At 47.3% G+C, this 13,844-nt stretch overlaps 1 protein-coding gene across 11 annotated transcripts in view; it reads right to left on the bottom strand.

The window, feature by feature from the left end:
* Positions 1-4,153, bottom strand: part of KSR1 (kinase suppressor of ras 1) — a 44,156-nt gene extending 40,003 nt beyond the window's left edge. For 3 of the 11 annotated variants that reach the window (XM_075904838.1, XM_075904840.1, XM_075904836.1), the window contains exons 1-2: positions 1,109-4,153; positions 478-561 (exon numbers count right to left, since the gene is read on the bottom strand). In XM_075904838.1, coding sequence (XP_075760953.1) covers positions 478-533 — 56 coding nt within the window. In that variant the 5' untranslated portion in view covers positions 534-561; positions 1,109-4,153. The remainder of the gene's footprint in view (positions 1-477; positions 562-1,108) is intronic. The other 8 variants (XM_075904834.1, XM_075904837.1, XM_075904839.1 and 5 more) reach the window with 6 other exon arrangements.
* Positions 4,154-13,844: the final 9,691 nt, after the last annotated feature.

The following is a 13,844-nucleotide window of genomic DNA, read 5'->3' as shown; positions in this document are numbered from 1 at the left end:
CTCAAAAACTGGTAGGGACCCAGTGCTGCACTGTGATGGGACAGCAGGCCGAGGCCTGCACCCAGATGTAGCCCTCCTTTACGAGGCACTTCTATAGCCCCTTTACTGTAATATCTGAACACGACATTGTTTTCTATGCATTTATCTCACATGAGTTTTGTGAGAGTAAGGCGGTGCTATTCACCTCCCTTTCCAGTTGAGAAAAATGAAGCACAGATAAGTGACTTGACCGAGGTAACTTAGGGAGCCTGTGGCAGAGCAAGGAATGGAACGAGGGTATCCCATGTCTCAAGATACCACCCTAATCAGTGGATCATGGTTTCCCTCCCTCCACGATTCTCTACATTAAAGGACCCCAGGGCAGAATCAGGGCCCAAAGTTCTAACAAACTAATAAACAAAGCCAATACATCTCAGAGAACAAATAATACATCGATAACGAAGCATCCTTCAGTAAGGACCAGCGGTCTGTGCTCACCTGCAGTACTTACACTTCACACCGAACATCATGCTTTTTTGACACACGTGGCACATCTGAGATAACCAAGATTTTGTAGAGAATCTGAACAGAAGAAGGGAAAGTGTCATATTGGGGCTAGTTCAACAGAAAATCAGTCACCGAAACACTGCTGGTTAACGACAGACAGTTTACAGCACTTGTTTGCATATCTTGTGCTCTCATTTGAATATCTTCTTCCGGTCCTTTTTGCAGAAGAGGTTTTTGCGTCAAAAAGCCCCATGTAGAGGGGGCCATTTGTCAGAAAAAAACCTCTTTTGAGCAAGTGCCTGTAAACCTCATTTTTTGAGGAATAAGGCACTCTTGTGCAAAAGGATTCCCCCCCCCCCCCAAAATGACCCCGTCTATACAGGGCTTGTTATCACAAAAACCTCTTCCGCAAAAAGGACCGGAAGAAGATATGCAAATGAGAGCTCAAGATATGCAAACGAGTGCTCCATTTGCATTTCCTCTTCCACATAAAACACTCAGTGTAGACCTAGCTTCAGATTAGCCCCAGCTATAAACTGTTCTAAAAGGTGATGGCGCCCATTAAAGCAACAGCCATTTCATTTCCTTCGTGACTCCTGCTGCCTTGGGTGGTGGTGTTTACCTGTGTGTTACTGATAAGCCGATGTCTCTTCGTCCTGCCTGAGGGGATGCCTGGGGGAGATCTGATGTGGGGAGAACAAATTACATGTTAGCCACAAAAAAAACCAAACCGCCCTTAACTTGTGAGCATTTCAGAAATCTAAAGGGAAATTTGCACATGAAAATCTCATTTCTAAGGGAACAATGAGCAGCAAATGCCACCAAGAGAGCCCAACTACACCTGTGTTTGCACAAGAGATCAGTAATGCACCTCCTCCCCCCCCTCGTCAGGCCCCCAGCAGCTATTGAGTTCAATGGGAACTGAGAAACTAAGTCGCTTGCCCTTAGGCCTTAGTGTTTCAAATCATGGCAATAGCTCACATGCCCCAGGATCAATGTTCCCTGTCAGCTGGGTAACCATGAGGCCACTCAGGAGATTCCAATGCCACCTAGCTGATCAGCAGAGCACCCAAAGTGAGGTTTTGTTTCTGTTGGTAGTGCACATTCACACACGCTTCAGTGCACATACATTTATTCTGCACACGGATAAAAAAAAACACATCCGTGCGTGGATTGAAAAAGATGAGCAGGAACATTGCCCAGAAGCTGCTCTTTTCATCGTGTGTGGAACCAATATAAGCTGTAAATGGTTTCCTGCTCTACATTTAGTAGGAGTGTGCAGATTTATAGAACTTATTAGTAGGGGAAAACAAATTATTATTACAAGATCACGACTAGAGATGGGGAAAGTCCACCCATCTTACAAATGCAGCACCCCTTAAAGGAGGCCCCATCAGACATGCTAATAAATATTTGCACGGCTTGGTGGATGGTTCGCATTTCCCATCAGCTTGCTAGCATTTTAAGGCAAATCAAACACAAGGCTGAAATACATCCTGTCCCGTTGAGTACTATGGGGTAGGTCTGGGCAATGCTTACTTGCTCTGAGGAGCACCGACTCACTCACACAAGTAGTCTTATTATGTCTCCAGCAGCAATAAAGGTTACACAAGTCTAGCCCTATAGTAGCAAGAAAATGTTATTAAGAAAACAAAAGGAACAAAAACAGGGTTTCGGGGGCGGGGCAGGGGAGTCCCAATTTTAAACCAGCTTCAAATGCCTGCTTAGGAGGGCAGCCTTGATCTGGAAGGGGACCACCAAATAATGCTTGGTTATGACTATTACCGCCCAGCTCTTAGGTAGGCTTTGCACCAGTCCATCACTAAGGACTTTACAGAGGAGATCAGAATCATTATCCCCATCTTGCAGTTAGGGCACTGACCACAGAGAGGCGAAGTGCCTTGCCCAAGGTCATTCAGCTGGCCAGTGGCAGAGCCAGGGAAACCAGGCTTTGTTTCACAAGTCCCAGTCCAGTGCTCTACCTAGTAGGCAATGCTGCTTCCACTAGAGTTTTATTTCTATTCTGCCAGCTTTTCCAGGATGCTGATATTTCAGTACCCCACAGATGGGCCTCACACCGAATGCACAGCTCCCGATGCATCGTGCCAATACTTCTGAACACCCATTTCCCATTCTGTCCCTAGATGGCAGCAGATCCTTTATTGATACATCACAGAAATGTTCCACCCTCTCTCTACCCAGCTGGCAGCAAGTCTCCCAGCCTGGGTCCAGAGACTGGGGCTGCGGAACATGCACTAGTGCTTAAAAAACAGCCCAAACTGCAGCCCTAGCCACAGTGCCAGAGCCCTGTGTGCACAGCTAGTTGTAGAGCATTAGCCCCACTAGCTGTGGTCTACTGATCTGGGCTGGGAGGCTTGCTGCTGCGGGCTGCTTAGATGGACCCTACAGTACCTATGTTGTCCAATTTTACAGACCGTGCTTGATGGATAGCCATGATTTTAGAAAAAGCAGCTTGTGTGATTGATATGGCAATTAGTTCCTGCCAGATCCCTGAAACGCCTCCTTAAATTCAGCGTCGGTATCTTTGGCATCATCAGATTAAATAATTGTGGCCTGGTCGATGAAAGATCTATACCGAACAGTGCAGCGGATATGAATGGACTTTTGGGACAACGCATGTGAAGTGGATTTCCTGGGAAACACCTACGGGACGGTGAATGAAAATTCCCTCCCTCTGTCCTCCCCGGTTCTGCAAACACCTACCTTTTGCAGCTATGTCCCTTAGGAAGGGGCCACTGACCAATGTCACCTGCCTGTAGCATCTGAAGACCTAGGGCCAGGCTGCGCCAAGAAAAGCAATCTGGGCACGAGCTGAAGCCGCTATGAACTAGCAACCATTTATTTTTGGGAAAGTAACTTCTAGGGTTCTCTTTTAAAGCAGTTATGCTTTATAAATACCTACCCACCCATATAGTGCACATGAAAGTCTTAGTTTTATTTTTTACAGTAAAGCTAACACATTTTAAAGGACAAGGGGTTTTCTGTTTTAGCTTTATGATGAAGGCAGTGGTGCATGGCAGACGTGTATTGTCCGACCACTGCTGTCACACCATAGCATACCACAGTTCAAGTGCTAGGAGTTTGATTGTGACAGCTGCTGAGTTCACTGCTCCCAATGCTGAAAAACATCAGCCTATGTTTCATTTTAAGCATCTGACTAGCCCTGTTGACTCCAGTGGGACTGACTGTGTGCATAAAGCTAAGCATGAGCCCGTGTTTTGCTGGGTTAGAGCAGGCATACTCTGCACCTTGCACAGCTAAGCCTTAAGCAACCATTACATTTTACTCACAAAGCCCCATGTTGCAGATACAGGCATTGCATGATCCCTAAAGCCAAGGCTATGTGAAATTTAAGAAACTTTGTGCTACATAGAAGGATCTGGTAATGGTATGTACTGATGCTGAATGGTCGGTTGTGTACTTAGAGCTTTTAAATACCAACATATGTTGATACCAAGAGTGTGGAAAGACGGGAGAAATTTTAAACAAAACCACCTTCAATGCAGGTCCAATCCCTACAGTATCAAGGTTTCTTTTTGTTGCTCTATTCGTGTTAACAAATGAGGACTGATCTTGCAGCGCTCATGCTAGGAAATGTCTGCCAACGTTAACAACTGCTCGACATGGAGGACTTCCAAAAAGTTAGCATAAAAACAGGACCATACTGGTGCCACAATGATAAGACATTCTTTTCCCCGCAGGCAACGATGCGAAGACTGCCCCCCAAAAAATCTGTTTCTTACCAAGCCTAGAAGACAAAAAGAAAAAAAAAACAAAACAATTTTCAACACAAATGATCATGTGACAGATGAGCTAAACTTCTCTCTTAAGTGCAGAGCCCTCATTACAACCTTTAAGGCTCTATTTTCAAAACATGGCCTCTGTTTTTCCCCCCAAAGGCATCTTTGCACTTGCATATGCAATATTTTGTACACCTTATTGTGTACATGAATGATATAATTCACTGGACAGAGATCCCCGTGCGCACGCACACACTATGTGAAAGTGGAGGATAGTCAATGACCGGGATTGTCAAAGGAATTTCAGGGAGTTAGGTATTCAAATCATGTGGGAGTCTAAATCCCTTAGGCTCTGTTGAAAGCCCTCCCCCTCCCTGCTGCTGAGGTGTAAATTCTATCATTTATACATTCCACGCCAAACAAAGAGAGCACATGGAGCTATACAAATTCATGTGGAGGATGAGCAGGGCCATTTTGATCCATTAAAATCTCAACAACAATGAAGTGCTACCCTGGCCACCCAAACAGACTTTGGGCCCTCCGGAAGTCAGCAGTTTTATCACGGACTTCAGTAAGACCAGGATTTCACCACTAGATTTAAAGCAAAAGATCTGTAGCCAGCTACACCTCTTTTCGACTCAAGGGAATACCTCTCCCTCATTGCGGAAATCAGTTTGTAGAGAGGATGAACCTCTCTAATCCAGCACACGCTTCATTCGCACTTCGGTTTGAAAGCGAAGCAGAATTTGTATTTGTCACATGTGGTTTTGTTCTTAACTCTTCCATAGTCATCGGTAACCATAACTAACTATGGTAACTTTCCTTCCCTCCCTTTCATATAAAAGGGTGTGCAACTGCCTTACTCACCACTAAAGCAGCTCATAAACAAACAACTCCTTTGTACAAGCCTTCAGTAAAGCCAGGTCCTAGCTGGACAACTCCTTCAAAGGGGCAGAAGGGCCAGCTAAGTGGCATTGGTTTAATGCTAGTTGCAAACTTTGGCTCCTGATCTGAGCTTCCCCAAAAGCCAGGACTACTCTGACTTACCAGGGTGCTTGGCTCATGCTCATTTCCAAAAATAAGCAAATGCTGCATTAACAGAACATCTTTCATCCCAAAATACCTACAAAGCATCTCGCAAGCCCTAAATGGATACACAGAACTACATCCAGATCTCATTTCTTCCGTCACAGAGATGCAGCTGTTTAAAAGCCTCAGCAATACTTAACCCAGCTTAGAACAAGGAGCGAAAGACACAATAGCCAACTACACTGTGTATCAAGTTGCTATACATGGAATCGGGCAGGGGGCTCTTGCACAAAAAAAGACCACTGGTATCCCTAGTAACAGCAAGCTATCTAAATCTAAATCTAGAGTAGGTGTGATCTGAAAAATGTCATAAGTGCAAACGCCCATGAATGTTGGGAAAGGGAGTTCACCAACATGGATTCCAAGGGAAGAGTAGCACCACAACCAGTCACCACCCTCTGTCAAATCTGAGTCCATAGTGATCCAACCCAGTTTGATTTGAGAGCGTGGATGGGACGGCCATGGGTGGCAGGTAATGTAAGCAAGGGAAGGCATTGCCTTCCCAGAATTTCCTACGCTGCCCAGCTGGCTGGGAGGGGCTGGGGCCACGTGGCACGGCAGCCCCCATCCACAGCTGGCGTTGAGCAAGGCTTGACTGGGGGGCGAAGGGGCATAGTCTCAGGAGAAGGGGTGTGGCATGGGTAAAAAGGGAAGGGCTGGGGCTTGCCTTCCCCACCTGGGCCTTCACCCACTGCCCATAGTGACAGTGGTACAAAGGTGTCATGGACTGGGCCTACTAGACTGTTAGCCTCATGTAACAGTGGCAGAGTGTTTCTACCAAGCATACGTTTCAGCAGCGAGCCTTCATCAAAACAGACGGCTACGTTCTACTTTACAACAGGTCTAGGTGGTCTCCAAAACTTCCTGGTTATTTTGTAATCTGAGAAATGGGAACTGGAACGATGCATGCAGCCCTCCCTCCCCCCACACCTCTCCCAAAAAAGAGCCCAGAGTGTAAAAGAACCCTCCCCACCCCCAATTCCCACTCCACTAAGAAGAAGTTGGAAAATCCCAGGCTTACTTTAGAGGAGGGACTTCATCTATTCTGTTGCCCAGCTGTGATTCGTGGGACTTGCTTCTTGTGAGGGTTGGAAAGTTTGGTAGCAGCTGAAAAACCTTCCGGCTAGGCGGAGGGGGAGTCCGTGGGGGTTTCAATTTGTGCCGCGTTTTTAACTGAGGTGTCGTTGGCGGCGTGATGGTGATGCTGTGAGGAGTCCTAAATACCACGTGGCCACTGTGGCTCGGGTACGCTAACGGTTCCAAGAAGTTATCTGCATAGTTAGAAGGTCCATGGCTCGAGGCGAGAGACTCCGAAGAAGCGATAGCGGACACCGACACAGAGCGGGCCTGCTGGCTGTTGCCCTTCGACAGATGCAGGAGACTAGAAGTCCACACAGGCCCTGGTGGGCAGGGGGGTTCTGCAGGGTGAGCAGAGGTTCTCTCTCGGCGCACGTCGGAATTATTCCACAACAGGTCTTCTTTTAACTCCCCACCTGTTCGGCAACAGTCTCAGTGTTAGCAATGGACAGAAAATCAGCACAACGAGACTTATGGACAATAGGAGGTTCTCCTTGGGCAGACCACTAGTTCAATACCTCAGAGTCTTCTAAACAGCCAGCTCAAACTCCTTGCCAATGACGGCAACAAAAACTGTTCCCTTTTCCTAATGGTAGCCAGGAGCTACGAAACCTAAATAAATCTCCTGCCTCCTAGAAGGTGCATGACCAGCTGGGGGCTAGATTTACAAGTTCTTTAGGTACCTGAGATGCAGAGAGTTGCCTGGTGGGATTTAAAGAAGTGTGCCACTGAGACAGGCACCTACCTGCCATAAACTGTTGAAAGGAGTTAAGTCAGTTAGGTGTCTAACTCACATTGAAAGTCTTTGGCGGTTAGGCACCTAATTCACATAGGGTACGTGTGCACAGCGACGTTATTTCGAAGTAGCGTTATCTCGAAATAACTTAGTCCGCCTCTACACAGCAGGCACTTCCTTTGAAATAATGTTGACATACTGTCAAGCTGGAGGACTTTACTCCAACTCCGGTAACCCTCATTTTACGAGGAGCAAGGGAAGTCGGAGGAAGAGTGTTTTATTTTGAAATAAGTGCTGTGGAGACACTCCCAGTTTCGGTATAAGCTATGCAATTGAGATAACTCGAAATAAGCCGCGCAAATTGAGCTAAGCCCTGCAGTCTAGATGCACCCTTAGTCACTTCTGTAAATCCCACTAGGCATTTATCTACATTTATACATGACTCGATGCCATTGTAAAGCTGGCCTAACATCAGAGAGGCAGAAATGTGTCTGAATGATGATTGTATCAAAGATTACAGCCCCCCAACCCACATCCACGGCTTGGGGAGGGGGAAAGGGGGAGTCGTGTCCAACCAGAAAAATTATGTTTAAAAAAGTTGTCTCTGCCTGTCACTTGTCCCCATGCGTCAGTAGTGCTTAGCCACTGTCTGTAGCGTATCACAAACCAGGCACTCCAGAGTATCAAGGCATAACTGCCTCTGTTAGAAGGGCAGTGCTCCTCCTCACATTCCAGCATTTTGACACATTCTAGTAACGTTCATTTCATCAGCACCAGTATCTGCTGGGTAGGCTGGAGGGGACTGAACCTGTCGAGTCTTTCGTAACGTGAGCTCTCAGAAGGGACAATACTTCCTTCTCTAATGCCTCTCCGCTGAAGATCTCCACTAAATTCCATCATCCCCTTAGGAGGCAGGTGAGTATTATTAGAGCCCTAGGAGGGATGTAACCATTCCACTGAATTGGTTAAGTGTATTGTTTAACTGGTTAACTTATTAAAGATGGGGGGGGGGGGGGGGAAATCCAGCCCAGCCGGAGCAGCCACTGCCTGCAATATGCCCAAGCCTACTGTGGATAGGGGTTGCTCTGAACGGACGGCCCCCCTGCAGGGCTGGAGCAGCCCTCTGCCCATGGCAGGTGGGGAGCAGCTCCAGCCTGTTCACGGTTAACCAGAACCAGTAAGCATCACCCTGGCTTACCGGCTAACCTTTCACATGGCTAGCCCTATTAAATTCACAATCCATTTTGGTCAATTTCACGGTCATAGGATTTTTTTAAGTGGTAAATCTCAGGATTTCAGCTTTTAAATCTGAAACTTCAGGGTGTGGTCATTGTAGGGCCCTGACCCAAAAAGGAGTCATAGGAGGTGGTCACAAGATTACTTTATAGGGGTTGCGGCACTGCTTCCCTCACTTCTGCGCAGCTGTCGTCAGTAGCACTGCCTTCAGAGCTGGGCAGCTGGAGATCAGCGGCTACTGGCCAGGAATCCAGTTCTGAAGGCAGAGCTACCACCAGCAGCAGCGCAGAAATAAGGACAACCTGGTGTAGTGTTGCCACCCTTCCTTCTGTGCTGCTAGTCAACTGCCACCATTCTCTGGCCACCCAGCTCTGAAAGCAGCAGTGCGGAAGGGTGACACGGGTATGGTATGGCCACCCTGATTTCTGCACTGCTGCTGGTAGGGTGCTGCCTTCAGAGCTGGGCACCCGGACAACATTCTTACTACCACTCTCCAGTTGTCCAACTCTGAAAGCAGCAAAGAAATAAGGGTACAATTCCATGCCCCCACCCCAGCAACTCCCCTTTGGGTCAGGATCTCCATTTTGAGAAATGCTGGTCTCCCCTGTGAAATCTGTATAGCACAGGGTACAAAGCACACAAGGCCAGATGTCATGGTCCATGACGTGTTCTACGGCTCTACGTGGCTGTGAATTTGGTAAGGTGCTAAGTATTATTCACTTGCCACAGGCTCATTTGGTGGAGAAGGTCCACGTCCATCCAAACGTTTACGCACAGGCTCGACTTTAAGCACGCAAGGTGTCAATAGGACAACTCCCGAACTTAAAGTTCAGCATGTGTTTAAATGACTTGATGGATCAAGGCCAAGCATCTTGCCTTACATCACACCAGCCAAGCAGTGGCAGAACTGGGAACCAAACCCAAGAGTCCTGGCTCCTCGTCCTCTGCTCCAGTAACAACCTCTCGTGCCAAATGATAACATAGTAATTAGAACTTTGGTCAGGAGCCACTGCTTAAAGGAAACTGCACTGCCTGAGCTAGAGGTAATGGCTCTTTTGTCACAGTATGGATGGAAAATACTTGACAACCTAAAATGGAAAGATTAGAAGGGGAAAAAAAGAAAAGCAAAGAAAAGAAAAGGAAACGTGAAGTCAAGTTCTGCTCTAACTTTTCCATTTGCAGGTCCTTAGATTTGCCAGAGGTATGAACTGTCAGATTACCAACAGGAAATGACACCTTCCAGCAACAGCAGTAACTGTTACAAAGAAAGATCTGATGCTGATTATGACAGTTGGCTGCAAGTAACACTCCCAGCTTTCCATAAAGCTACAAAGTGCCAGTGCATTGAAGAACAGCACTTTTCTAAGAAAGGGCTTTGAAAAAACAGTCCACTAGCTATGACTTGACAAAGGATCCAATCTGTTTGCAGAAAGGTGTTTACTTCATGTTTCCACACACTCCCCCCCTCCCTACCCTCTGAAAGTCATGCTAGGTTCTTTCTGGCTCTGGCATCATCATCAATACAGATCTGCAATTGCAACCCTGCTAATGAATATGTTCTTAATGAGCGAGATAGCGATCAGCTTGGGCCATGAGATTGCAAGTATGAAAAAATCCCTGGGACACTATTTTTTTAAATAGTTGCTAGGGATGTTCGTGTATAGCCATTTAAACGACGAACCAATAAGCCTGGTCTTATCGGTTAATCAAAACAACTACACACAATTCCCCCCATTGCTGTCTCTGTATCAGAGGGAGGAAGAGGGCGAGGGTTGGGAGCCAGTGCCTGTGGGAGCCAGTCCCTGTGGGCAAAGCCCCTAATATCAGGATACCTTCACATGCTCCAGGTTCTACGTGCCAAAGCAGTGTGCGGGTGCTAGTTTTAAGCTGAAGGCACAGTCTGTTAGCACAGGCATTAAACGGATTTCTGAGCAGGTCTACGGAGATAGAAGTGGCTCTATAGTCATTTCCAGAACTGAATGCACCCAGAGAGCCATTTCCTGTCCTCCCAGGGGTATGTGGCTCCTGATCATTTTAATCATATGAACCTCACATGCATCCAAGAGCAAAAAACTTGGTCCTTAAATGTTGCCAGCAGAATAAGCTCAAGAGATTCTCCAGAAGATTTTTAGATTAAACAAAATGGGGAGGGGGGGGGCGGAGGGTGGTGCGAATGTCTAATTAGCCACTAATCAGGGTTCCCTGTCACCTGAGCATAAGGGAGGCCACCCAGGACAGATTCCAATGATGCACATTCACACAGGTCTCTGTGCACAAAACAAAGTTTATTCCGCACATGAATGGGGACAAAATGAGGGAACATTGCCACTAATCCCATCAAACAGCAAGGAAATCTCTACCTGATTCAGTCACCTTCCTTAAGCAGGTGAGAGCCCCATTGAGTCTGGAACATTCCTCATCACTGGCCCCACATCGCTTCATGGTTTCTTTCACCTTTGATTCGTTCATATCCAGTAAGGCATCAAGGGTTAGCTCCTCTGGGATTCTCTGCAGAGAAAGAGGGAGAAAGAGGGGGGAGAAGAAGACACTCTTTATTTGTTCTGGCACATTTCCTTTCATGCCACCACCTTCTTGACAAGGCTCTGACTCAAAATTCGCTCATTTCAGCTATGACTCGCGCTCTCTCTCAAGGATGCCTGGGTCAGCAATGCCTGCACTGACTAACTCTCTCAGTGCCTAAACAGCTGCTCCCCAAGCTGGTCTCAAAGCCTTTCTAAGCAGTGAGTAGGCAGATGCATGGTGCATCATCAGCACGTTACACTCACTGTCTCGTGAGCAATGAAGGCTTGTTGTACCATAATTAGAGCTTCTCGGAAAGCGGGATTTCCCCCCCACTGTGGAAAAATTTAAACAAAAATACTGTTGCCAAACATTTCAAAGGATCTTTGACTTTTCATCAGAAAAACCCTCACAGTCTGGAAAGTCTAAAAGGGGAAAAAGTTTTCAATTTTCTGAGGGAAGCTTGAAGTGATTTGGTATTTCCTGCAGAGAAGTCAAGTTTTGTTTCTACTCCACCCCTTCTTTTCCAACATAGACTTGCAACCATAAAAGAAGGTTAATAAGGTATATCCGAAATGGGATAACCGGCTCAGATGTGCAAAAATGCTGCTGAAACTTTTGCTCCCACAAACCCACTGTTACCGACTCTCAAGACTGTATCCACAAGCCCTGTGCAATGTAGTTTTTCTTAAAGGCCTAGCAGTTCCTGGAGTCAAGAGGCTACAGAACAATTATAACTCTGCTTTAAAGAAAAAACAAAGTTTTCATCCTCATTTGGTAGGAAATACAGCTTCAAAACATGAGCCCGAAAGGCTCCAAAGCCAAGCATATAGTATCAGAATGTATTCTCTTATTTTATTAATCCAGTCTCAAGAAATGCCTAATTTTTCAATGTTTGGGTCTCTCAGCGCCACTTCCTGTGCTGACAGGATGGGTTCTCCTATTGGCATAAGTAATCCACCTTCCCAAGAGGCGGTAGCTAAGCCAATGGAAGAGTCCTTCCATCAGCCTACGTCTCCCTACACTGGGACAGCAGCATAACTAAGGGTGTGTCTAGACTACATGGCTCCGTCGACAGAGCCATGTAGATGTGTTTACTAGACATAGCAAAATGAAGCGGTGATTTAAATAATCGCGCTTCATTTACATCAAAATGGCCACCATGCTGTGCTGACGATCAGCTGATCCGGCACAGCGGGGCAGTCTGGACACACCGCGGTCAACAAGGGAAGTCTTTGCTGACCGCTCCGGTAAACCTTGTTTCACGAAGCATACCGGAGCTTCCCTTGTCGACCGTGCTGCATCTACACTGCCCCACTGTGCCGGATCAGCTGATCGTCGGCACAGCGCGGCGGCCATTTTTATGTAAATGAAGCACGATTATTTGCAATGTCTAATAAACTCCTCTACATGGCTCCGTCAACGGAGCCATGTAGTCTAGACACACACTAAGTCTCCCAGAGGTAGGGCTTGTTCATGAGACCAAGACAGGCTGTGGGCAGCCTGCAATCAATGGGTTCAAAGCGGAGAGAATCACAAGGAGTGAAAAGGGAAAGGAAAAAAAAAATCCAAGGAAATGTTTAAACATTGGCTTTGCTAATATTTGATTCTCAGGAACTCTTGTGTAACAAGCATTACGTGATGCAGATCTGCAGCTTCTTCGGAAAGAACAAACAAGAAGCACATGGTCTGAAACAGGAACAACGCGGGGCCAAAGTCTGCTTGCCTTTGGCAACATTCCCATGAGAGCTTGCCACCTTATGCAGGTATGGGGCCAAGAGCACTGACTAGCAGAGTGTTTCTCAACCTTTTTATAAAGTACCCCTTTTTTTAAAAAATAACAAAAAATTGTAAGTACTCGCACTACCTACAGTTTTCAGATGCACTTTTTTTCCTACCATTGCAACACATTTGTTTAAACAACTTAATTGTAGCTGGGCTGGTGTGTAAAAAGTACAATAACAACGCGCTGTAAAACTTAAAACCAAAATTCAGTTTTCCCCAAATTTCAGTTGTGTGGACGTACCCCCCAGACGTCTCTCGAGTACCCCAGAGGGTACTCGTACCACTGGTTGAGAAACACGGGACTAGCAGATTCTAAGCCAGTGGTGGGCAACCTGCGGCCCACTGCAGCTCCACCTGCAGCCCAGAGACCTCTTGTCTGCCCCTCTCCCCCATGCAACTCGCGCTGGAACATTGGAGCCCCACACTCCCTACTCTTTCCTCTCCCTCCCAGAGCTGGAACACCACAAATCAGCTGTTCGAGCTCTGGGAAGGATGAGGAGGAGCGATGACTCTCTGGAAGTGCTGGGCGGGGATGGGAGTAGGAAGTGCAGGTCCCAGTGTGTGAGATGCACGTGGGGGAGAGGGGCAGACAGGGGGTGAACCCCCGTGGGCCGCTGCAGCCCACTGCAATGAAGGAGAGCCACTCAGATGGCCCACACGCTCTTCTTGGTTGCCCATCACTGATCTAAGCCCAGCCCTCTCTAGCAGACTGATTACATCCCTGGCCAGTCCCCAATTTCCTACATTCATAGAAGCATCTCTGTCCAGAACGCGTGCCAGGGTCAGCGCTACAATACATGAACTCCTCTTCAGAAGAGGCAAGAATGGCCAGCTGCACCCTAACCCAGTGGTCTCCAACCTTTTTAAGCACAAGACCACTTTTTGAATTGAAGTCACTATCTACCTCAAACCCAAATACCCCTGCCCCCGCCCCTTCGCCGAAGCCTTGCCCTCCTCCCTCTGTGAAGATAGGGGACGGGGGGGGGGGGGGGAGTGACATCAATGCTCCCCTGCCACTGTCTCCCCAACCCCACACAACAAACAAGAGGCTCCCAGGGGATAGCTCTGAGGCTCTGGGCAGGAGCAGCAGAGTAGTGCAGGGAGGGGCAGCTGAAGAGCCGGTACTTGATAGCCTCTTGGCCAACCCAATCATG

Source organism: Pelodiscus sinensis, chromosome 21 (assembly GCF_049634645.1).
Source record: "Pelodiscus sinensis isolate JC-2024 chromosome 21, ASM4963464v1, whole genome shotgun sequence".
Taxonomy (NCBI): domain Eukaryota; kingdom Metazoa; phylum Chordata; order Testudines; family Trionychidae; genus Pelodiscus; species Pelodiscus sinensis.
This window is presented reverse-complemented; position numbering and strand designations above follow the sequence as displayed.